The following is a 25843-nucleotide window of genomic DNA, read 5'->3' as shown; positions in this document are numbered from 1 at the left end:
TTCAGAGCCCGCTCCAGTCGGTGAGTCCACTTCAGAGCCCGCTCCAGTCGGTGAGTCCACTTCAGAGCCCGTTCCAGTCAGTAAGTCCGTTCCAGCTCGTGAGTCCGTTCTTGAGATCACTGAGGAGGTGGGCGCTGAATCTTCGCTTCCCACACGGAAGAGAAGGAAACGGAGGAGGAAGGCTCCAGCCAGTGAGTCCGCTCCAGCCAGTGAGTCCGCTCCAGCCAGTGAGTCCGCTCCAGCCAGTGAGTCCGCTCCAGCCAGTGAGTCCGCTCCAGCCAGTGAGTCCGCTCCAGCCAGTGAGTCCGCTCCAGCCAGTGAGTCCGCTCCAGCCAGTGGGTCTACTACAGAGGCCGCTCCAGCTAGTGAGTTCATTTTGGGTGTGCCACCGCCTCACCCTCATAAGCAGAGGAGGAGGAGAAGGGCTTCCTCCATCCTACAAGGCCTGGAGGCCACTCTAGAGGTTGTTCTTTGTTTCTCCAAGCGCCTTGCCCTGCCGGCGCCACCGAAGCGCCTTGCCCTGCCGGCGCCGCAGCCCCAGTCTGAGCACGCTGCCGTCCCAGAGCAGCCCCAGTCTGAGCACGCTGCCGTCCCAGAGCAGCCCCAGTCTGAGCACGCTGCCGTCCCAGAGCAGCCCCAGTCTGAGCACGCTGCCGTCCCAGAGCAGCCCCAGTCTGAGCACGCTGCCGTCCCAGAGCAGCCCCAGTCTGAGCACGCTGCCGTCCCAGAGCAGCCCCAGTCTGAGCACGCTGCCGTCCCAGAGCAGCCCCAGTCTGAGCACGCTGCCGTCCCAGAGCAGCCCCAGTCTGAGCACGCTGCCGTCCCAGAGCAGCCCCAGTCTGAGCACGCTGCCGTCCCAGAGCAGCCCCAGTCTGAGCACGCTGCCGTCCCAGAGCAGCCCCAGTCTGAGCACGCTGCCGTCCCAGAGCAGCCCCAGTCTGAGCACGCTGCCGTCCCAGAGCAGCCCCAGTCTGAGCACGCTGCCGTCCCAGAGCAGCCCCAGTCTGAGCACGCTGCCGTCCCAGAGCAGCCCCAGTCTGAGCACGCTGCCGTCCCAGAGCAGCCCCAGTCTGAGCACGCTGCCGTCCCAGAGCAGCCCCAGTCTGAGCACGCTGCCGTCCCAGAGCAGCCCCAGTCTGAGCAAGTTGCCGTCCCAGAGCAGCTCCAGTCTGAACCCGCTGCCGTCCCTGAGTACTCCGCTCTCCCTGATACGGCCACGAAGCACCCTTGGCCAGCCCTGTCGCCATCGTCCAAGCCTTCTGCCCTGCTGCCGCCGTCCAAGCCTTCTGCCCTGCCGCCGCCGCCCAGATCTTCTGTCCTGCCGCCATCATCCAAGCCTTCTGCCCTATCGCCGCCGCCCAGGCTTTCTGCCCTGCCGCCACTGCCCAGGCCGTCTGAACCGTTGGAACCAGCCTGGTCAGTTCCTCCGCCACCACCCTGGCAATCAGCCAGGATTTCAGAACCGTTGGAACCAGCCTGGTCAGTTCCTCCGCCACCACCCTGGCAATCAGCCAGGACTCCAGAACCACTGGAACCAGCCTGGTTAGTTCCTCCAGCACCACCCTGGCTATCAGTTGGGCACCCTGGATCTGGCCCACCATCCCTCCCCCTGATCCTCCTCCTGTCCACCTCCCTCCTGAGTTTTTTTTTGTGTTTTTGTTTTTTGTCTGGTGGAGCGTCTGGTAGCCGCTCCTTTGAGGGGGGGTAATGTCACGATCACCTGTGAGAGTGCCTTCAGCCTCTAGAGGGCACTCCTTCCCGGACTCATTGTTTCACTCATTTCATGAACTACATTTCCCATATACACTCCCTGGACTAATTACCATTCATCATTGCACCCAGCTGTTTTGTGTTTGTTAATTAGTGTTTGTCTATTTAATCTCAGTTGTGTCTGTCCCTGGTTGTGGTTCGTTGTTTTTTTGTTACGTGCTCTTTGTTTCTCTGGCTTTTTGTTTTATGGACTGGGATTCTGGATTTTGACCCCTTGCCTGGCTTTGGATATATGTTTCTGGATTCCCCAATAAACAACCGCTGCAATTGGATCCTATCTTCTTGTTTTTTTTATGTGCACCGTGACATATTGCCAATAAATGACCAAATACATACCAAATTACGTCAAAATGCCCGTCTTGCAGAGTATTCAGGTAAATATAGTCAGTTTTGGAACGTAATTAGTTGAGAATAAAAACGCATGTTGTGTTACAGTATATTGGATCCTCCCAGCAAGTTCTTAAAAAGGACAGGAACCTAAAAAACCTGCTGCTGTCTGTAATGTTGATAAAAGAACAAAAGACAAAGATAAAATCACTCGCTGCTCTTGACTGAAAAACTATTGTAACTTTAATTAGGCTATAAGCATCTATCTGTATTTCAGTTTTACAATGAAAACTATCCAGTGTCTCTTTATTCTATTGTATTTATCTGTGCCATTGTTTGCAATTTGTTTATTTGTTCTTATTTTATTACTGACTGTTTACTTGTCTTTTTTTGTAAATGTAGTTCAGTCATTTAAATAAAGCCTCCTTGCGGTGTAAGCTATTACAACAAAATTACCCAAATTATCAAAAAATTATGTGATAATAATAAATAATCTGTGTGACGGTATGGCAGTTTTCCACGTGGTATCGAAACTGGTATCGAATATTGATATTTTTCAAGGTATCGTATCGAAGTTGGAAATTCCAGTATCGTAACAACAGTGTATGACATCAAAGTACCGCGAGAAAGATTGGACAGCATACGACTCGTTATGCTTTTGAATCGCTCTCGCGGTACTTTGATGTCATACGCCGATTGGTCTCGAACAAGTCTGATGCCTCGTTTATTGAAATCACGTGACTTTGGGGGTTAGATACATGCTCCGAACCACTGATTCGAAACAAAATATTCATAAAGCTTCATGAAGATATTGTTGAATAAAGTCGTTTTGTTTTTGGCGAACAAAAAGTATTCTCGTCGCTTCATAACATTAAGGTTGAGCCACTGTACTCACATTAACTGTTTTAAATATGTCTTTAGTAGCTTTCTGGGCATCTGAAAAAGTGTTAATTGTCAATGCAGGCCTCACTGAGACATCAGCTTTTATCAAAAATATCTTAATTTGTGTTACGAAGATGAACGAAAATCTTACAGGTGTGGAACGACATGAGGGTGAGTAATTAATGACAGAATTTTCATTTTTGGGTGAAAAAACCCTTTAATAAATGTCTTCCTGCTGCAACTTTCAGGCTGCATCAAAAGTTACAACTTGACCTGACGAGTGCGCCATTACGTCATCCCTGCCCAGCGCGCAAGAGCGAGCGAGCGAGAGAGAGAGAGAGAGAGAGGCGTCGAAAAATAACTGTCCCACCAACCTCCGCCCCTGCAGTCATGCCACACTCTGGACTTCACTGTCAAGCCTCTTAAGAGAGAGGAAAATCTGACTTAACCATCATCCCGGCTGACGGTGTTTAATGTGGAAGCGATAAACGCCGACACTTCCGCGGTCCAGAGGATCTGTTTGCTGGCGTGCCTGCGTGTGTATGTATGCATGGGAGTGAACTGGAGAAAGCGAGGAGAAGAAGAAGAGGAGGTAAGCACGCAGCGAGCTAGCGAGAATTCACCCACCTCAGACAGTCGATTATTTCGTTTAGCGACCATGAACACGTGCACTCGTGTTTTCACAAACAATCGACTTGAACGCGCGTGTTTTTGCGATCGTGTTGTCGCGAAGTGGTAGTTTGCCGGGAGTTTGACATGGAGTTAGCGCGCGACACATCTGCAGCAGAGCTCTGGCCTCGCGCTGAATCAGGCCAAAACAAGTGTGACTCGCAGCCACGCAAAAGAGCCCAGGACGAGCGTCTGTAACTGTGAATACATTTGTTTTATGCGTGTGAGTGTTTAACTGGTGTTTGTTTTGCTTGGATGTAGCTATTTGCTATCGGAGGACTAACTAGCTTGCTGTGATGGAGCGAGTGCAACCTGGCAGCAGCCTGACCTGACTAGTGCACTGCGCTCTGTGCTACATTGAAACTACACTTCAATTTTGTATTTAGTATTCACAAATTGTCAAACAACTCAGTATATATCATCTAAGAAGTGGGCAGGTATCTGAATGAGGTCAGAAGTGTTGCATGAACAGATGGAACGTGTTGACATACTGCCAGTCAAGAGAAACAAGTTAATTTAGGGTTAATGCTACCAAAAAATGAAATTCATGTCATTAATTACTCACCCTCATGTTGTTCCAAACCTATAAGACCTTCATTCAGCTTCAGAACACAAATTAAGATATTTTTTGATGAAATCCGAGATTTTTTTTTAATCTCCCATAGAAAGCAACAAAATTACCACATTCAAGGTCCAGAAAAGTAGTAAAGACATTCTTAAAATAGTCAACATGAGGTGGTTCAATCTTAATGTTATGAAGCTATGAGAATACTTTTTGTGCGCTCTACCCTGTCAGTCTCCTATGCTATTTATGTTGTATAGACTGTGCTGCACTTCCAGGTTTTACAGGTTTTACTCATTATTGGCCGGCTCACACGCATGTATCGTGGTGCTCACGTGAACAGCGTCGACCAATACTGAGCCGGCATTCTGACGTAGAACCTGGGAGTGCCGCACTATCCATACAACGTAAACAGCGTAAGAGACTGTAGACAGGGTAGAGAAGAAACTGCTGAAATATTATATCTATTTTGTAAATACATGTTATTGATCTTATTGTAAATTATTTCCATTTATATATTTCCAAGTGTATGCTTTAATTTTTTTTAATTTGACCTCATAATTTTTAATCAAAATGTCATACCTATATCTTCTGGTGAAAACATCAGTCTTCCTTCTGGTGTTAATGCCAGACTTCTCCATTCATTTAGTCCACTAAGGGATAGTTCACCTAAAAATGAAATTTCTGTCATTAATTACTCACCCTCACCTTCATCTTACGGGTATTTTTGATGAAATCCTAGAGTTTTTTTTGTCTCCCATAGAAAGCAACGAAACATTCAAGTCCAGATAAGTAGTAAAGTCATCATTAAAATAGTCCATGTGACTACAGTGGTTTGACCTTAATGTTATGAAGCGACAAGAATACTACTTTTTGTGTGCAAAAATAATGACTTTATTCAACAATATCTTCTATACCCTGTCAGAATTCTGTGCGGAGCCGGCCAATATGAAGTCTGCGTTCTGATGTAGAACACGGAAGCTCTGCAATGTGTCTTCAACGTAAACTGCATAGGAGAATTATAGGGTAGAGAGGAAATTGTTGAATAAAGTTGTTATTTTTGCACTCAAAAAGTATTCTCGTGCTTCGTAACATTAAGGTTGAACCACTGTAGTCACGTTGACTATTTTAATAATGTTTTTAGTTCTTCTCTGGACCTTAAATGTGGTAATTTCATTGCTTTCTATGAGAGATAAGAGAGATATTTAAAACCTCAGATTTCATCAAAAATATCTTAATTTGTGTTCTGAAGATGAACAAAGGTCTTGTGGGTTTGGAATGACATGAGGGTGAGAAATAGAATTTTTGGGTGAACTGACCCTTTAAACCACATCCCTCCATAATTAAAAATCCAGTCACTGATGAATAGAACCAGGTCCCTACGCTACATTTTGTTCTTATTTTTGCGATAATCCATTACACTCGTGTTTCACAATAAAGAAGAAAAGATCTGCCACAACTTCTTTTTCATTACAATTTTAACATAAGCTAAAAAGAAAAATTGACAAATTTGTAAAAGTTTTCAACATTTAATTGCACAAAAAAGTGTGTTCAGCACATGTTTATTCTGCCAGTTAACCTGTATTTCCTTTGTTGAATTTTCTTGTACCTTTTTTATGCACCTGTAGATTTGTTCATTGTTTTATAAAGGATAGTTCACCCAAAAATGAAAATTATCCCATGATTTACTCGCCCTCAAGCCACCCTAGGTGTATATGACTATCTTCTTTCAGACAAACACAATTAAAGATATATTTAAAAATATCCTTAGTCCTCCAATGTTTATAATGGTTGTGAATGGGGGGCCACTTTTTGAAATAAAAAATAATGCATCCATCCATAAACTCCAGTGGGTTAATAAAGGCCTTCTTAAGCAAAGCAATGGTTTTTCTAAGAAAAATATCCATATTTAAAAGTTTATAAATTCAAATAACTAGCTTCCGGCGGACAACCGTACGCAGAAAGAATGCGCTAAATATTTTTAAATATCTCCGATTGTGTTCGTCTGAAAGAAGGTAGTCATATACACCTTGAATTGCTTGATGGTAAGTAAATCATGGGATAGTTAATTTATATATTTTTAACTATCCCTTTAAGATAATTGTCCAAGTCACACAGTCTGTCCATGTTGGTATCCACTTAATTTGACTAGCTTCAACCAACTGACAGATGCATTTGTGCTGAAATACTGTTGAGTTTGATATAGAATATAGAGAACATATCTGCTTTAAATATGTAGGCCTATTTATTTTTTCATCCTAATAATGTGCATTTTATTATTTGTATTGTAGGGTTGTTTTTCTCTGCAGTCAGTGGCCATGTGATAATAGACCTGCTGTGACCCATTTTCAGGTCACGGCCCATCAGTCACTATACCAGGGGTATCAAACTCATTTTAGGTTGAGGGCCGGATTGGAAAAAAATAAACACGTGAGGGCCGAATTAATATAAAACAAAACAACAACAACAAAAAAACAGTGCGCTGATAGTTGCATTAATAACATATAAACAACAAATTAATTTGCAAGAAAACTAGTACACTGCTCCTTAAAACTGCATTTGTTTTTACAGCGAAAAAATAAAAATAATGCTTTTTAAAATATTTTTTTTATTAGTGATGCACCTATTTTGATTTTTCGTTGCCAATTCAGATTTTTTAGAAGCAAATTGGCTGATTCTGATACTGGTTGCAGATTATTGTTATTATTTTTTTTTTTTAAAGCAAATTTATTTGTTGTTTATTTGTTTAAAAGTAGCTCTTTGGTATTAGAGGCAAACACTGCATTTTTATCATAATCCCAACAAAGATGTTATGCACATGAGCAGTTGTTTTTAATTGAAATTATTGGATAATTTCAAGATTACCAGCAAAAACATCATGGTCTGACTTTAGCTTTGTGAAATTATACTACATAAGACACCTGCACAAAACAAAACAGCAGACGGACTGAATGAAAATACAAATTCACTCTCTGAAAGTAGGTGGCTCATATGGAACAGCAGTGATATAGCGTTCCCATGGTCACCGCTGTACACAATGCAGCTTTGTATTTATAAATAGGCTACTACTTTATATGGAGAAGAGGAAAAGCCATCAACTTTTCGGAAGACATTTCCCTTCAGAGATACATTCGTATCAACCCCAATTTAATATTTATATTATTCTTCCTATTTTTGGCGAAACAGTGAGCTTGTGCATGGTAGAGTATTTTCTCTGCTGGCGCATCTGTTCTCCTCTTTGTGTCCGTATTCAGCGTGTGCCTGTGTTAATGTCCTTTTCACAGACATCGTAAATATTTCCACACAAATTAAATTTTGGGAAATTATTACAAAGCACTTTGTTTGCAAGCCTGGGATAAAGATTGACTAAAATATAACTAAAAAAAGTTTGGATTTATGACCAGTAGACTAGTGCATCTAGTCATCTCGCGGGCCGGATTGGACACCTTTGTGGGCCGTATGTTTGACACCCCTGCACTATACTGTTATAAAGAATATGCATCTTATTGTATCTAATTTGACTGACATATGCATTTGTTATTTTGTAACCGTACGATGAAATAATCTCAGAGAGCCTGGCAGCACTGACCTAATGAATGCATTTTAACAGCAACCTACTTAGAGAATTTTGCTTATGGACCTAAGATACAGATACTTAGTTTTATCTTATCAACATCCAACCCATTTTTTCTGGATCATATCTCTCCACAGCCCATTTGCCATGTCAGGATATAGTTCAGTTGTAATGGTCAGGGATGCATTGACAAAATGCTATTTTGTCCTGTATGTGGAAACATGGCCCTTAAACAGCATTTGGGCAGAGATAAAATTCAGGCTAGTGGTCCTGTCGGCTGCAGCATGCTAAAACAGGCCAGGCCATTTTGCTTGTGATTTAGCACAGCATGGCCTAGCAGCATGACTGTAATTCAGGCTGGGCACAAGCTGACTCATGTACCACTGAGAACCGTACGGCTGTGGAGTCTGTGCGGACGGAGTGTGTTCTAGTGTGTTGCTCAAGCTTTTTCATGTCCTACACCACAACATCAGCTGAATACATTAGCTGGAGCAGAGATTAGGGTTGTGCTGTGAGACAATGATATTGTGTATCGACAATAGCCGTAGATATTATCAGAAATGCCAGCTTTTGACAATATCAAAGATGATTTCCAATTAATATATTAAATTATTATTAATGTTATTAGGCTACTATTTTTATTAAATTAATATTCCAATTCATTTGCCCTGCCATAATTTCATAACGCACCACCATAACTGATGCGCTGCTAGGACAGTAAAAGATTAGATAGATAGACCTACATGTTTTTAAGTAGGTTTATTATACAATTAATTATATAATTAAAATTATAATATAACAGTCTATAATATGTCCGAACACTGCAATAATCAGGCTTCAATGAAAATTAAGAACAGCTTTATTTATTTTTACTTAATGACAATGACCTTCGTTAATCTTCAGAACACAAATTAAGATATTTTTGATAAAATCCGATGGCTCAGTGAGGCCTCCATTGCCAGCAAGATAATTAACACTTCCGGATGCCCAGAAAGCTACTAAAGACATATTTAAAATAGTTCATGTAACTACAGTGGTTCAACCTTAATGTTATGAAGCTTCAAAGTAGGGCTGCAACAATTATTCGATAAAATCGTTAATAATAAAAATCATCGACAACGATTCTCATTACCGATTAGTTGGCTCTGCCCACTGTGTACGGAAGACATCGCCAGTCGCGTCAAATTACAGCACTGAATAACGCATTTCTATGGACAAAAATGTATCTAAAAATAGTGGAGGAAACAGAGTGAGCTGCTGCGGGAAAGGTACGAGATCAAAGTTGTTCAAAACATGAGAATTCAAAACAGATGCATGTGCGTGCTCAGCGCAAAACGTTCATTCTACGGCTATATCCTTATCTGTAAATGTTACAAATTCATGTGAGCATTTCCATTTTGCATAAAGGCTCATCCTGACAGTCTGCGTTAAACTTCAAACTTTACTGAATGAGCGCCGGCGCGCACACCTGCTTCAGACAGACGGAATGCGGGAGAGAGGGAGACGATTAATATTTAGCGCAAAAATATAAATTTTGCTGAAATATGTTGTTATTATCTTTTAATTACTATCTTCATTTTTAATGTAGAGTACAGATTTAAAGTATATTCACTATATAGCCTACAGTGCTAGGTTATTAGACATCTGATAGCCAATGGCTGGTTTGTTCCACAGTTGTCCTAAACTATCAGTATTGGTGCTAAAATCATTTTTCATGTTTCTGTAATGGTTAATCCACCAGTATGTGTAAGCTTTTTAGTTACAGCAGTATATCTAAAGCTACAATATATTGTTGTTATCCATACATTTTTGATTTTACTGTTTTAAGGCAGGAAAAAGTAAAACACTTCAGACATTTCAGATGCCCAATTACAGTCAATAACAAACTTTGGCAGTTTGATACACGCTCCGAGCCACTGATTCGAAACAAAAGATTCGTAAAGCTTTGAAGCTTCATGAAGCAGTGTTTTAAAATTGTCCATCAATAGATATTGTTGAATGAAGTTTTTTTTTTTTTTTTTTTTTTTTGGCGCACAAAAAGTATTCTCCTCACTTCATAACATTAAGGTTGAACCACTGTAGTCACATAAACTGTTTTAAATGTGTGTCAAGTACCTTTCTAGTACTTTAGTACGCATTTGAAAGTGTTAATTATCTTGCTGTCAATGCAGGCCTCACTGAGCCATTGGATTTTATGATAAATATTTTCATTTGTGTTCCGAAGATGAACGAAGGTCTTACGGTTGTGGAACGACATGAGAATGAGTAATACATGACAGAATTTTCATTTTTGGGTGAACTAACCCTTTAATATTTCTCATTTTTTCACTACATATGGGCCACAAGAGAAATATTAAGAAAATAAATGAAGATAGTTTACTGTTATTAGCAAATGTTGAAGTACATTCATCTCTTGTTGTCTTTGAGAGAATTTGTGCCATTATTTCAGCATCAGATGCCAAAAGCTCTGTCAGTTTCTACTTTCACTTTGTCATGAATAATTCACTGTGGTTTGAAACTTCTTCACTGTTATAACTTTTGCACAAAGTTTGCACATTGCTTGTTTGATATCCACTTGCTCACCTTCATGGTTTAAAACTAAAATATATTTCTAATATTGCAGTGACACTCTCTTTGTTCGCAAAATGAACAATAATTCAAATTTTGCCTGCATCATTTCATGCGATAATAAAAGTAAATGAGTAAATATGCGTAAGTAAAAAAGCCCCCCCTCCCCCGACAATAATATCATGTATCAGTGATCGCACGCTGACGATAGGATAATTTGACTATGAGGAGTTTCGCCTAACACTAGCAGAGATTTTTTTTTTTTTATTTATTTATTTATTTTTTTTTATAAAGAGTTCATGTTTGGGGTGGGGGGGACCTTTAATTCCTTCTTTCAAAAGGCTGATTGTAAATTTAATCACTGTTATTGTCATAACTGCATTTCTCACAACCAGGATCTGCATGCAGAAACATGAGGAACATCCAGTTTGTAACAAAATATACTACTATTTTCTCATTCACCTGCTTGTTTTGCTTCTAATGCTTGCTATTTGCGCAAGATTTTTCAAATAACTGATATGTGCAGTGATTTTATCAGTCTGTCTAGTCAAAAGTCTTTTTGATTTGTGCCACCAAAACCAAGCAAGAAAAGCATTGCGTCAAGTGACATGACCAAGCAAAATAGTGCTGTTGCTAATTACATAGATAATCACTATTTATATTTAGAGATGAACTGATCGACTGTCCAGGGATTCGAATCGGCTGATTTCCCACATGATCGGTAACCGTTCATAATCTCTTAAAGGGACAGCAGTCCAATAAACCTGCTGCTGTCTTGTCATGTTAATCAAAGAACAAAAGAAAATCACTTTCTGCTCTTGACTGAAAAAGTTGTGTAACTTTAATTGCAAGCATTAATCTGTATTTAATTTTTATATTTATGAAGTCTATCCAGTGTTATTTTACATACTTGGTTTACTTGTTTTTTTTGTTTGTTTTTTACTTTGCATTGAAGAAAAGTAGATTTTAGTTTGTATGCTGTCAATTATAGTTCTTAGAAAGAAAATAGGAATCTGCAAAAATCGGTATCAGCTGCTCACACTAACAAACAAATCGGAACTCGGAATCGGCCAAGAAAATGCAATCTATATTTATATTTCACAGCTTGTTTCTTGTTATTTTGCTTCTTTTAACAAGGTCTAACATATGAACAGGTTGTTATTAGTCCATTACAGTGCAAGTGTAAAACGGTATATAAGCAGAGAAATTTGAGATGTCCTGATCTAATTTCTCTGCTGATTCCACCTCAAGACTAACGCAAGTGCTTCATTACTTGTCAGTTACAGTACTTGTCATTTAGAAGATATTTTCATCCATAATGAATATTATAGATTATAACTATTGATAAAAATATTATAAATATAAGTATTAATACATTCAAACCAGTTATCTGTATCGGTCGGATTTTTAATTTTCATGAATGAATAGTGGTATAGTTATATATGTTATATGTTATATGTTATATAGTTGTGTCTGATAATGAGGAACTTATAGGTTCAGATTGTAAACATGCATCAATAGTGATGTTTCATTGACTGATTCCTGTATCAGTTCCTGTAGTCTGTAGTCCAGTAGTCTGGTCAAACACTGATGCTTCATCTCTGCTCCATTACAATATTGGATTATTGGGCCTGCTTTAAACAGATAATGTTTAGCCACGGTGAAATTGGATCTAATGGCTTTAAGAAATCAGCTTAACATTTATAAGTCCCAGCTCACAGTTGAAGCTTTTTTTTAGTATATCAGTACCAGCTTTGTCTATTATTGACGTGAAGGTTGTCTGACTACATTATTTCAGCTTGGTTCTGTTTACTGATGAGTCACTGAGGGATGTTGAACATGTTACAATGGAAGTTGCAAAAAATCACTTATTCTTTGTTACATAAAAATGACAGTAAAAAGCGGATCGAGGATCCCTCAGAAAGACTGAATCCCAGAGGAGAATCTGTTTACCAGGTAGCATGATATTTCTGATATTTAAAGGCATCTCTAAAAAAGACAGAAGGTTCAGTGTTTGCTGTGATGTAGTTTTTGCTCTTGCTCTCAGAAGAGAGGGAGGACTTGAAAGGAAAGCTTAAGATTCAGACTCCCACAGTGAGTTTGTTTGGTAATGACGCAAAAAAGAAGAATAAAGAAGTTGCATCAGTGCGTTTGACAGAATATGAAGAGTAGGAGTATATTCATAGTTTCTCAAAACATTGTTACGCCACGTCTACCATGGGCATGTCCATTGACGCAATTCGCCACAACAACATAAGGCTGTCTTCACTGGATGTCTCAAAGGGAACTTTACAAATCCATTTCTCCTGTTAGAAATTTATTTTTAACACAATATTGGTTATCAGACAGAATTTTAACATTTGTGCACTTGATCACTTATAAAGGTACCACACCTTTTCATAAAAGGCAGTCATCGAGTCTGCCTAGTTTTTCCCAGTGTTTCTGTCAACTGCTTTTTGGCAAAGAACATCTGTGAGAGAGATCACTCTGATTGACTGTTCAGCTTAGTGAGCCAGTGCAGGAGAAGAAAAACTAAAGTTATGTAAGCATGCAAATGACAAAGAGGGCAAGATGGTAAGCAAGTGCTTTAGTTTGCTTGGACTCCCTTTTTGAATGATTAATACAGACTTCTCCCACATGCTGTTTTGGAGAGTTATTTCCTCTTGCGGAGGCAGTACTTATTGGCTGTACTCTTTGCGGTGTGTTCACCGCAGACACGGGCGACGTGATGTGTCATATCATTGCGCCTGCTGCACCCATGGTACGGCAACAAAGTTCCTTGATTATTACGGCGGAATGAGAGTGTTGGTCCTAGCCATATTGGCCTAGAAAATCACAACTTTTCATTTTCCGTTGGTCTTAGTACACGATGTAACTACAGAAGAGTCAAGTTTTAAATAGGAAAAATATTGAAACTCTTTGGTCATTTTTGAGCGAGATGCTAACGGTCTAATCAAATTCAATGAACTATGCTAAGCTATGCTAAATAACCTAACTGCTTAATTCTAGGGGAGTTGGAAAATTAGCCTATTTTCAAAAGAAAGTGGAGTGTTCCTTTAAGCCTAATGATTAATTAATCATTAATTTAAATGATGATCGATCATGGAAATGTGTAATTGACATCCCTACTGTATATGTAATAACTTGCATCTTAGGGTTGTATACTTATTTGTATACTTAACTTCACAGACTTCACTGAAGGAGTGTCAGAGTACATATGCGTGTCAAATAGATGGAGAGCTATCGTATGGGAGAGCAATAATTCTGACTAAAATACGGATTTTATGGATCTAAAATTTAAAACTTAATTTTCCTCATTTTCAATATCACCATAAGTACTTTTAAGATGTTTTTTTATTTTTTTTTTATTCAAAGTTTAGTAACCAGTGTTTAATGAAAAAGAAAAAAGAAGCAATTGTGCCCCCCGCTTTACCGAAAATATACCGAACCGTGGTAAATCGAGGTATGTACCAAACAGTAATTGTGTATTGTTACATCCCTAGTGTAATTAACTGTAGCTAATTAGAGAAGATAAGGATGTTGCTTTGCTTAGTAAGTTCAGGAAAGCGTATGAAGGATAGGTATCACTTGTTTGTAGTTTTTTATGTTTGTTTAAATGCATTAAGAATGGCCTTTCAGTGGACCAAGGGTTTTATCTCTGTGCTGTATCAATGGCTTTACTCTCTAATGGCATCCTATAGGTATCCCGTGTCATTCAGTATGGCTATGCTTTATATCTGATCCTCTTTGGATGAGTCATCGGCAATGTCATCCCCCACACGGTGCAGTAAACACGGGGGAGTGAGCTCAGAATGCAATCATCGCTGCCACATCTCACATCTTCTCTTCGTCTCTCTCATTTACTGCAATCCTTCTCTCTCAGGTTTGATTTGTCTCACGGCACTCAGTGGGAGGAGTCATGACCGAGGGGGAGGGACAGTTTTACAGCGTGCAGGTGGGTGACTCCACCTTTACGGTGCTCAGGAGGTACCAACAGCTCCGTGCCATCGGATCCGGTGCCCAGGGTATCGTCTGGTGAGTGGGCGGCTGGAATTAGCAGAGTTTTATCTGCCTCCATACTAATGATGTCATCATCACACATCCCATTAGGCATCGCCTGTCTCCATTTGTCATGAACACGGCAGATGTGGTTTTGTCATTGACCTGAATGTCTCATTAGAGATTTGGATCCCTGGTTTATAGCTGCAGTGATAAGAGAGATGTTACAGCCAGCTGCATGTCTTGTTTATCCAAGTGCAGTAGATGGACACTAAACTGTACCATACAGTAATGACATACAAAAGGGCATTTAAAAGGGGATTGAGATACAATATGATATTATCCATGGACAAATATTGATATGAACCAATGATAATGACGAAACATGTTCTTTCTGTCTAAACTCTTTATCATTGAAGCATATTTTATTAGGTTGTGCTGGTTTAAACCCAGTGAGAAACTCTCTTGAAGAAATTTAGGCAAGGCAATTTTATTTGTATAGCACATTTCATACACAATGGTAATTCAAAGTGCTTTACATAAAAAAGAATAATAAAAATAGAACATAAGGAATAGAAATAACAGTAAAAACAGAATTTTGCTATCTGGATGGAAGAGCTAGGAAGTCTCAGGGAGTTTGTTGTTGTTGTTGTTGTTGTTGTCGTCCATCAGAGTTGGATCTAAACTACTCCACACCAAAGGGGTATTTTTATAATTCTTTAATTATAATTATTCAGAATTTATCAACCAGAATATTACCATAATTTGATTTTTAATTTGCTTTTGACCCATCCTTATTTTTAATTTGCCACACCACACCAAAGGGGTATTTTTATAATTCTTTAATTATAATTATTCAGCCAATTTTATTAATTTATCAACCGGAATATTCCCATCAACACTTTATTTTCCGTCAGAGCGGATCTAAACGGATATCCGTCAGAGCGGATCTGCACGGATCTTCCTCGCACCGGAGGGATTACCAAAATATTTGCCAGGTAGCTGTGCGTTTAAACAGTACCCTTCCAGACAAATCTTCCTGGACTAACTCTTTAGAGCTGCATCCAAGGATAACATGGGATGAGTTCAATCAATCCTACCACCACAGGAAATTATTAAAAAACAACTTACCTGTGATGAAGGATGACCTCTCAGTCCCCCAGTCCCGTGTTTCTTGGGAATATCCTGGACGAGCCAGTGATCAGTTAAGAAACAGGCCTAATCAATTTCTTCCTAATTCTACCAGCTCTTTCAACCAGACAGCAATAATGCATTAAAAGTCAGAATAACAAGATGATACATAAAATATATAAAATACATTAAAAATGAAATAAAAACAGGAAAAGGAATTAAAAGAATAAAAAGATAATACGTATACAATAAAGTGCAAACAGTTCGGACATAGCACAGTGCTCAATCAGCAAATGCATAGATAAAAAGATGTGTTTTGAGTCTGGATTTGAATGTGGCTACTGTTGGAGCACACCTGATCTCTTCTGGAAGCTGGTTTAAACCAAATTTAAACCAAATATAGTTTGTTTTTAGCAAAAATAAATGGTAAAAACCTGATATAGTTTTACCATATTTTTTTGCCATGAAAATAGCCATAGAAGCATGGTGTTAAAAAAACAAATAAACTACAGTGATGATTGTAATTATTTAGTGTGCCTGTTTTTCTTCCCCCATTAAGCTCTGCTCTGGACACCGTACTTGAAATCCCCGTTGCTGTGAAGAAACTGAGCCGGCCCTTTCAGAACCAGACCCATGCAAAGAGGGCCTACAGGGAGCTGGTTCTGCTCAAGTGTGTTAATCATAAGAACGTAAGTACCCTAAACGGTGCACTCTTCCACTCAGAAGTACAATTTGAGGCTGCGTCATGCTAACTGACTCAAGCAACTCCATTTTGGTCAGGGCTGTCACACCTACGGACTGTTTTTGCTGGAATGTCAGACTTTTGGCACACTTACCGATTAAGAATGTCAGAGGAGTGATGGTCTAAACAACTACCTCTGACATTTCTCTCCAATTGCCTGTCACTGAACAGCCTATCTTGTCAGAGAAAACAATGTGAAGTTAAGAAATAAGAACAGCTTGTACCAACACCACATAAACTGTTGGTACATGCTGAATTCAGATGTAATTCTTGGACTAACATTACCTAGTAAAAATGTCTGGATTTTTAGGGATGTCGGTTTTCATAATCAATAGTTGTTGTTGTTTTGTTAGGGCCCGAGCACCGATGGTAATTGTAATTGCTTGGTCAATTATTCTTCTTCTCCGAAATGAATCATATTTTTGAAAGCCTAAACATGCTGGAAAACTTGGCACATGCATCAGAAGTGGTGAAAATGTACGTCTGATATGGGTTTCAGAATTAGGTGTGGCAAAATGACTCGATAGCACCACCTACAAAATTTCAATCAAGCGCCTTTCGCACTGCGTTTCACGTATGAAATTCTAGACTGAAAATCTGAAAACCCAACAGGAAGTAAGATATTTTGAATTTTCTCCGGAAAATTTTTTGTAATTTCCAGATGTTCTACTTTAAGAAACTCCTCCTAGAGCTTTAATCCTTGCATTATGAAGGCCTTGCGTTAAATTGTGAAGATGTGTTCGTGGCTGCCTGACAAAGTTCGCCATGAAACAGGAAGTTGTTGTAACTTGGGCATACAGTGTCTGATCTGCCCCAAACTTCACATGTTTTATCAGAGTCCTGGCCTGAAGACATCTACATGACTATATTCAGTTACATAGCGCCACCTGCGGGCAACAGGAAATTACGTGTTTTACACTGTGATTAACTCCTCATTGAGATTTAACCAGATCAACATTATACTTGGTCAGTCTAATCTTAAGGCCTCAGCGATGTTACATTGCAAAGATTTTGAGTTTTCATTGAAGGGCGTGTCCATGGCGGACTGACAAAGTCTGATGTTTTGCCATGAAACAGGAAGCTGTAGTAATTCACTCCCTGAAACACATTTAAATATGCCATGAAGTACCAAACATGCCAGAAACCCGTTAAATCATGTAACACTTTGCTAAGCGCTAATGTATACGATGTTGCAACTCGGGCATACAATGTCGATCTGCCCCAAACTTCACATGTTCGATAATAGTCCTGGCCTGAAGACATCTACATGACAATATTCAGTGCCACCTTCCAAAATTGCCAAAATACATAATTTGTGATTTGAGAAATTGACAGCCATGAATATTGGTATTGTAATTTTAATATTGCTCCATGAAGTAAAAAAAAAAAACATTATTAATATAATAATAATAATTATTATTATTAAATACTACATTTTTGGAGCTGCACATCTCAGAGAAATATTCCTGAATAAATGCTGTTTTTGAACAAAACAGTTGAAGGAATGATTCAGTTGCCCATTCATAAAGACAGTCACTTGCTTCATTCCTGAATAAAAAGGGATTTGATTGGGTTTGATACAAACAAACAAACAAACAAAAAACAGTTTGAATATTGCCTAAGACACATTTTTTTTTTAACTTTAATGACTTTGTGGAGTGCTTTAAATACCATGTAACTTTTATCCTGCTTTTAAATTATGATTTAAATAAATAAGCTTGGCAGTATCCTCTAAATCAGTGTTTCTCAAACTTTTTTTGGCATGGCACAGTTTTAATAAGTAAAACATCCCACAGATTAATCAGCCGTAAAACATTAGCCGTTGTAGGCAGTGTTTCTTGAGTAAAGAAAATGCTGTACTTATTCAAACATCACTTCTTTATTTACCTTTGCATTGCAACAAGCAGAGATCGTAATACTGCGTGCGGCACTTCATTCACGATAGAGGCGGGTGGAGTTATGAAGTTTGACTGACAGTTTGAGGATCCAATGGACTTAATCTTTTTTATAAAGCCTTTTCATTGGTTAAATATTTGTAATACCCACTTACAGGCGTAAAGGATGACCACTAGCATTGATTTTTAAAAATAAAATAAAACAAAATTGACTAAACGATGTTTCTGCCTGACAGCTATGATATATTCTTAACTGTATAGCATTATTTAATTTATTTTTTGGCATTTGCTAATTTCCCATGGCACACCTGACAACCTGTCATGGCATACTAGTTGGGAGACACTGTTCTAAATAAATGTCCAGTCATCTGTTTTTTAAAACATTAAGACTGTATAGTATGAATTTGCATTTAATTTGACAGTAATTACTGTTAATAATAATGGAAAATACACAAATACAATAAATCAAATATATCTTTCAACTTTGGATTGATAAGTATTTTGAATTTAGTACATCTAGTACTAGCTCACATTGATTAATCAGCAAATTAAATTATTCATTTCATAGTGGCTAGTTCTCCAGGGACTGTGTTGCTTATTATTAAAAATTAGGTAGTGAGACGCTGGCCTTTGTTGTCAAGCTGATTATGTGTAGATTAGTCCAGATTTGTTTTCTCATGCTTCACTTTTTCTCATCCAGATCATCCGTTTGCTTAACGTCTTCACACCACAGAAGTCATTAGAAGAGTTCCAGGATTTGTAAGTTTTCAGTTTATGAATTCATGCTTTTATGCTGACCTTGTAAATTAGTGTAAGCTGGCTGCAGGGTTTATTGGTGCTTTGGCCCGCCCTCGGTGTGGTTATTAACATTCATAGTTTTGCTGAGACTACAATGCGCTCTCAAGAGGAACTGATGAATTGCGCTGTCCTACTCCTGCATGTGATAATTACAGCTTTAGGATAGAAAATTATATGTTATTAAATCAAGATTAATTACAACTCCTGACAACAGCACTTCTATTGCTATGTTTTATAAAAGCATTGCTGACTCAAGTGTATTAAGCTTGGGATCTGTGGTTGTTTTATGCTTGTCAGTACTATGTGTGTAAGGAAATGTAAGAGATCATTTGAGCTGGACATAAGGCACGCTGAAGAATCTGGTTTCTCTCAGGTATTTGGTGATGGAGCTGATGGACGCTAGCCTTTGTCAGGTAATCCACATGGACCTGGATCATGAGAGGATGTCTTACCTGCTCTACCAGATCCTGTGTGGAATCAGACATCTACACTCAGCTGGCATCATTCACAGGGTGAGATGTTCTCTTTGCAAGGTTATTATCGGTAACTTCAACTCGTGTGCAAATTTTATGCAAAGATGAGGAGAGTTCTCTGCATGAAAGACCCATGACTGGCAGATCAACGTGCGACTACATTTCTCTCCGAAACGGTAGGAAAATAAATTTAATTCAATGTGGAGGATTTTAACTGTGACAAGATGATTGACAGGGTAGTTTAAACAGTTACAGGTTGAGTAACTAAGCAACAGAACGTCCGTTAAAGACGCAGTTATGACGAGGTAGTATGTCCCAAAACTTGCATACTCTTCTACTACACACTCAAAAGTATGTACTTTTTCTTTACAAAAACAGTACATACTTTTAAGACGTAGTATAAGTAGGCGAATTGGGACGCAGCAATTACATCTTTTAAAAAGACGTTCTAAGGCACCTTTAAGACACACACAATTTTCTTAATCATACAACAAATTCAAAACAACCACCCAATAAATGTAATATTTCTCACAAAAAAACCTTACTTAATTCCATTCAATATTCTCACTGCCACTGGTATAAAAGAGTGTTTGTAAACGGTTAAGAACTTCGGTGACCTTCTTTCAGATGGAAGTTTTACAAATTCTGATCGTTTGTATAATTTGTATCCTAATAAAGGCTTCAAGCACATGTTGGTACCAAACCTTTTCTTTCAATAAGTGAAGGCCAAATCCAACATGACACATCACCAGCTGTGTTTTCTCAGTCATTTGACCTTACAATATGCCAACGTGTGAGATTGTCTATCACTATGACAGTATGAGACTGTATCATCTCTGCCCGCAGGATCTGAAGCCCAGTAACATAGTAGTGAAGTCAGACTGCACTTTAAAGATTTTAGACTTTGGTCTGGCCAGAACCGCCTGCACTAACTTCATGATGACACCCTACGTAGTGACCAGATATTATAGAGCGCCGGAGGTCATCCTGGGCATGAAATACAAGGAGAATGGTAATGCTATTTTTTTGTCAGTAATATTCTTGAAAGCCATTGGAGATATAGAAATAAAATTGTTATTAATATTTGATTGTGTTTTGCCAGTGGATATCTGGTCGGTCGGATGCATCATGGGTGAGATGGTCAAAGGGAGCGTCATATTCCAGGGCACTGATCGTATCCTCTTGATGAGGATATATGTGTGTATAAAAGTGTGTGTGTTCTTTTCTTTTTTTCACAAACTGCCTGCAGTTTTTTCATGAAACTCTAGGGGTGTGTGAAACCCTGGTGTGATGGATTGGACAGCATACTGCTCGTCTCTGGATAGTTCTGCAAAGTATTGTTCACTTGTATTTGTTACAGGTTTGATGTTTCCTATCTGGTTTTAGTTTAGCAAAGTTCACCATACTTAATGTGTCATTTAAATATTCACTTTATTTTTTTCATCCCAGTGTTTATTCTAGTCTTTAAAAAAATAAAGCCAGACGGTAATTGTTTCTCACGTGGACATCTGTAAAAATAAATTTGCATGGCACGTCAGTAATAAAACTCATGCATTTTTTGCATGATTTACTGTTATTACTATACGATAGCAAATCAGAGCAACATGAAGAGCCAACAATGTAGGCTAGCATTAGCTACATGATAATAACTGTAACAGCATACATAAACCAACTAAAGTACCGTATCCAGACACAATGTTTTAAACTAACTATTCAGAGACATCCTGCTGTAGCCGCTGAGTTGCAACTTCTTCATCCGGTGCTTCTCCATCCAAATCAGATTCTGGGTCAAACTGAAAGCTTGAACGACTGTGTGTCTACGAGCCATTGGATACATCCACTGTCAACATTAGCGCATGGTACAGTGGCCGCAAGCTAGTTAAGGCCACACCCACCATCCACCTTGCCCCGCCTCTCTCCTCCTCATTAGCATTTAAAGCTACAGACCCAGAAACGGCACGTCCTGAGGAAAGCTCATTGTGGGACTGGCTTGTAGTGGCTGAAATTCTGCACCAAGGCTGAATTTCAGGAAAGAGACTTCAGATACAGTACTAGGGACCACTTAGGCCTATATAAAAGCATCCAAAAAGTAGCATGTCATAGGACCTTTAAAATTGTAATGCATATAGGCTATTGCTGCCACAATACCAGCCCATTTCAAATGTTTACGTGATTTCTTTTTTCCCTCTTTCTTCTTTCGCTGAGGTGAAGCGTTGATTTAAATGGTGGGTTTTGAATTGATCTGTTCTTGTAGACTCAGCGATGTGGATGGACGGCAATTAAATTACCACAAGACCTTGGTGTTTGGCAAAAAACGGTATGGAATTCAGCCAGGGATGTTTACACAGGTGGTGAGAGAAAAACATAGACATTTTGGATTCGGATAGCAATAAAATCACCGACTAGCCCCTTGTAAATGTTGAAAATACCTTACGTCCCTATGAGAAACAATTAGTGTCTGAATAGGTCTCCAAGCTGTTCTAAGTTTCAATTTCATGTGAATCTTTTACCTTGATCTCCTTAATTGAGTCAATCTCAGATATTGACCAGTGGAATAAGGTGATTGAGATACTGGGAACCCCGTCAATGGAGTTTATGAACCGTTTGATGGAGACTGTAAGGAACTACGTGATGAACAAACCTCAGTTTCCTGGAGTCAGTTTAAATGAGCTTTTTCCCGATTGGGCCTTCCCGTCAGAGACCGAGCATGACAAGATCAAAAGTAAGACATCCTAAATCTTCCATGTCTTAATATTGTACTAAACAATTACTTTGACATCTGACTCTGTAAATCATTCCTAATGTAGCTAGTCAAGCACGAGACCTGCTGTCCAAGATGCTAGTAATCGACCCAGAAAGCCGCATCTCTGTGCAGGAAGCCCTCAGTCACCCTTACATCCACGTGTGGTACGACCCGGCCGAGGCAGATGCGGTCAGTGCACCCCTATCCTTTCATGTCACTTTGTCCTTACCAGTCAAGTTAAAACTGTTTTACAGGAGACATTTGTACAATGCCTTGGAGGTTCTCCTTTGAGACTAGGATTTGTAATGATTGTTTTATGTGTTCAGCCTCCTCCGCAGATATCGGACAAGCAGTTGGAGGAGCGGGAACACAGCATTGAGCAGTGGAAAGGTACAAATGCCCTCTGCTGTCACTACCTCCTGTTGCGCTATAAGCTTCATGTAGAAAATGAATGCCTATAGCAGAAATGACTACTGCAGGGATCTGGTTACATTTATCCAAGATCTTTTGCTTTCTCATTTATTCTACAGTAATGGGGTAATTTGAATCTTGACCTTAAAAGTTAATGTCTGCTGAAGGGATGTGTTGGCTTTATTAGTGATTTGTAAAACGATGGAAATAGACAAAACTTTGCTTGTTTTCTTGGGGGGTTTCCCTTCCTACAGAGTTGATTTATAAAGAAGTAATGGACTGGGAGGAGAGGAACAAGAATGGAGTCCTGAAAGAGGACTGTTTAGGTGAGTCACTTGTACAAATCTGTGAAATTTGTGTATTTTTCCAGCTGTCCCTGTCTAGTTGACAATGATTAATGCTGAAACTGATAGAAATTGGGTTGTATTTTGACTTTGGACTGTAAATAGATAAAAAAAAAAAAATGATTCCAGATAAATTTGTTGAAATTTTGCCATACTAAGCAAAGAGATATCTTCATTTTGTTATAATTCCCACCTATAAGTCCCATTTATTTTAAATAAAATTAATGATTTTCAGGTACATTCAGTAGTAGTTTTACACATTAAGAAGTTGTGTTTTTGTGAAGTCAACTTAAATGGATTCACTCTTTATTTTCTATAAAAAGCGTTTTAACTATAATTGGTGCGGGTCATGTTGAAATGACGTAACCACCTTTTTTTTACTAAAAGCCTCATGCTCATTGGCTGCCACCCCTATAGATACGCTAGAGGTGTGGTGTGGTGTAGTTTGATGATGACTGAGTGAAAAATGAGACTTACCATAATGTACCAGCAAACACAATGGGAGAATCAGTACCTGTTTGCGCGAACAAGCAGAAAAGATCTGAAGCCAGAAAGACTGACAAAAATGAGCATAAACATCATTACGGCAGACACAAGGCAGGATTTTATAGTATGAGCCTTTCACTTAAAAATAGATGTGAATTGTAAAATGTATCTGGGATGACGTGTGAATTAAAAAGTCATAAAAAATCTTAAATATCCTAAATGTTATAACAAATGTCTTAATGATCATTTTAAGAGTTCTTAAACGGTTAGTTCACCCAAAAATTTAAATAATGTCATTTATTACTCACCCTTATGTCGTTCTACACCCGTAAGACCTTCATTCATCTTCGGAACAAAAATTAAGATATTTTTTTAATAGATCCGATGTCTCAGTGATGCCTACATAGCCAGCAATGGCACTTCCTCTCAAGATCGATAAAGGTACTAAAACATATTTAAAACAGTTCATGTGAGTTCAGTGGTTCTATGTTATTATTATAAAGTGAATAGAATATTTTTTTGTGCACCAAAAAAAATAACGACTTTTCAACAATATAGTGATGGGTGATTTCAAAACACTGCTTCGGAGCTTTACGAGAAAGTATTCTTGTCGCTGTATAATATTAAGGTAGAACCACTGAACTCGCATGAACTGATTTAAGTATGTTTTTAGTACTTTCTATGGATCTTGAGAGAGGATACTTTTTGTGCTCAAAAACAAAACACAAATTACTTTATTCAACAAATTCATTTCTTCCCTGTCATTCTGCTATGCTATTTTTGTTGCAGCGCTTCCAGGTTCTACATCCGAACGGCGGTTCAGTATTAGCCAACGTCTGTTTGTGTGAGCAGCATGAGGCATGCGTGTGATGCTGACACAGGAGCCGGCGTTCGGATGTAAACACAGAAACGCAGCACTGCGCCAACTGCGTAACACACTGACAGGGATGAGGAAAAATAGTTGAATAAAGTCGTTATTTTGGTTCTGTTTTTGCACACAAAAGTATTCTCGTCGCTTCATAATATTCAGTTTGAACCATTGTAGTCACGTTGACCTATAGTTTTTTAACTACTTTTCTGGACATTGGATGTGGTAATTTCATTGATTTCAAATGGAGGATAAAATGATTCATCCAAAATGTTCATCCAAAGATGAACAAAGGTCTTACGGGTGTGGAACGACATGAGGGTGAGTAATTAATGATTAATTATTTTTGGCTGAACTAACCCTTTAAGGATGTTGCTGTCATTTACTGAAAAACAATTTTGAAATCCATCAGAACACAATGGAAAATGTAATAGTAATATCTGCATTTAATAAATATAACAATGTTAGACATATTTAATTTCTTGGGATAGCACATAATTTTGATGCATTGCTCTGTGTGTGTATTAGATGGTACAGTGAACAGCAACACCACTGCCTCCCAGTCATCCTCTATTAACGACATCTCGTCCATGTCGACGGAGCAGACACTGGCCTCAGACACTGACAGTTCCTGCATCGACACAAATACGGGGCCGTTAGAGGAGTGAATCAAGTGACTTCCACCTCCCCTCTTCTTCTCACTCATCACATCCCTCTCCCTCCCAGTGTGGGCCATGCCGTGGTCTTGACTGAAGAGAACTGTGGCTGCACGTTCATACAGCTGCAAGTTTACACTCATAATCATTCATTCTTGCTCGTTTCCCCTCTGTCCCATCTCACATATACAAACATTCATGCAATATTCACTTTTAGGCATGTCTGTTTCGGCTATAGCTCACCCACATCAACTTAATTCTGTCGCTAAAAATCTTTATCCATTTTTGCATCTTTTCAGTTTTACTTTTAGATTTTAAAAATAACTCTCTTTATAAATGGGCAGATAGGTAATAGGTTTATATATTAATGCATTCACATTTCACTTCATATAAACTAAAATTAATTACCATCTTGTCCATCTAGTGGAGTTATTGTTATTGCAGAAGCATGTGTGATATCTAGATTTATTTCTGTCATTTATGTCCCCTCTCTCTGTGCGATGTAGCTTTTATTACTGTTCATTTCAACACCTAAAAGAAGCACAGATATAAATTCTGGCAAATTTATAACTAGTCAGCCCAACTGGAACAAGTCCCACTTACAAGTATTGCTGCATGATAACAAAGAACACTTACTAGACAGACAATTTAAGTTCAGATCACTGAAATATGCCTAAATGCATCTAAAAAAAAAAAGAACAATAGTGCCTGCCTCTGTACATAGTCACCATACACTCATTTTAAAAGAGAACCTAATGATGCATTTCAGTTGGATAGGGAGTAGTTGTGTATATATACGTACATAGATTTTGTGTAAATGTTCTGATTATCATTCTTTGTGTTGTGGAAACATTTTTCCAGCTTCTGAATATGATTTAGCATATGTACTGTAAAACAAAACGGTGTCGATGGAACTTGACATCGATTTTAATAGAAAATTGCACA

The 25843-nt window shown here is 38.8% G+C and overlaps 2 protein-coding genes across 2 annotated transcripts in view; both read left to right on the top strand.

Moving 5' to 3' along the window:
- The first annotated feature begins 3296 nt into the window (after nt 1-3296).
- On the top strand, nt 3297-24916 carry mapk9 (mitogen-activated protein kinase 9). The gene is made up of 12 exons (XM_067375131.1): nt 3297-3571; nt 14236-14387; nt 16042-16171; nt 18820-18878; nt 19291-19429; nt 20237-20402; nt 20493-20564; nt 21930-22112; nt 22198-22322; nt 22460-22523; nt 22799-22870; nt 24771-24916. Exons 2-12 carry the CDS (start codon nt 14272-14274, stop codon nt 24908-24910), a joined length of 1266 nt encoding a protein of 421 aa, XP_067231232.1. The 5' UTR covers nt 3297-3571; nt 14236-14271; the 3' UTR covers nt 24911-24916.
- Nucleotides 24888-25843, top strand: part of clk4b (CDC-like kinase 4b) — a 35520-nt gene continuing 34564 nt past the window's right edge. Inside the window, exon 1 of the mRNA XM_067375129.1 lies at nt 24888-25025. The gene's annotated coding sequence lies outside the window, so the exon portion shown is untranslated. The remainder of the gene's footprint in view (nt 25026-25843) is intronic.

Source organism: Chanodichthys erythropterus, chromosome 22 (assembly GCF_024489055.1).
Source record: "Chanodichthys erythropterus isolate Z2021 chromosome 22, ASM2448905v1, whole genome shotgun sequence".
Taxonomy (NCBI): domain Eukaryota; kingdom Metazoa; phylum Chordata; class Actinopteri; order Cypriniformes; family Xenocyprididae; genus Chanodichthys; species Chanodichthys erythropterus.
The sequence above is the reverse complement of the archived record's forward strand: the minus strand, read 5'-3'. Positions and strand labels throughout refer to the sequence as shown.

Coding starts and splice junctions, on each gene's coding strand:
- mapk9 (XM_067375131.1), top strand. CDS start 14,272: ATGACCGAGGGGGAGGGACAGTTTTACAGCGTGCAGGTGGGTGACTCC. Junction 14,388..16,041: donor GGTGCCCAGGGTATCGTCTG/GTGAGTGGGCGG, acceptor TCCCCCATTAAG/CTCTGCTCTGGACACCGTAC. Junction 20,403..20,492: donor CATGAAATACAAGGAGAATG/GTAATGCTATTT, acceptor GTGTTTTGCCAG/TGGATATCTGGTCGGTCGGA.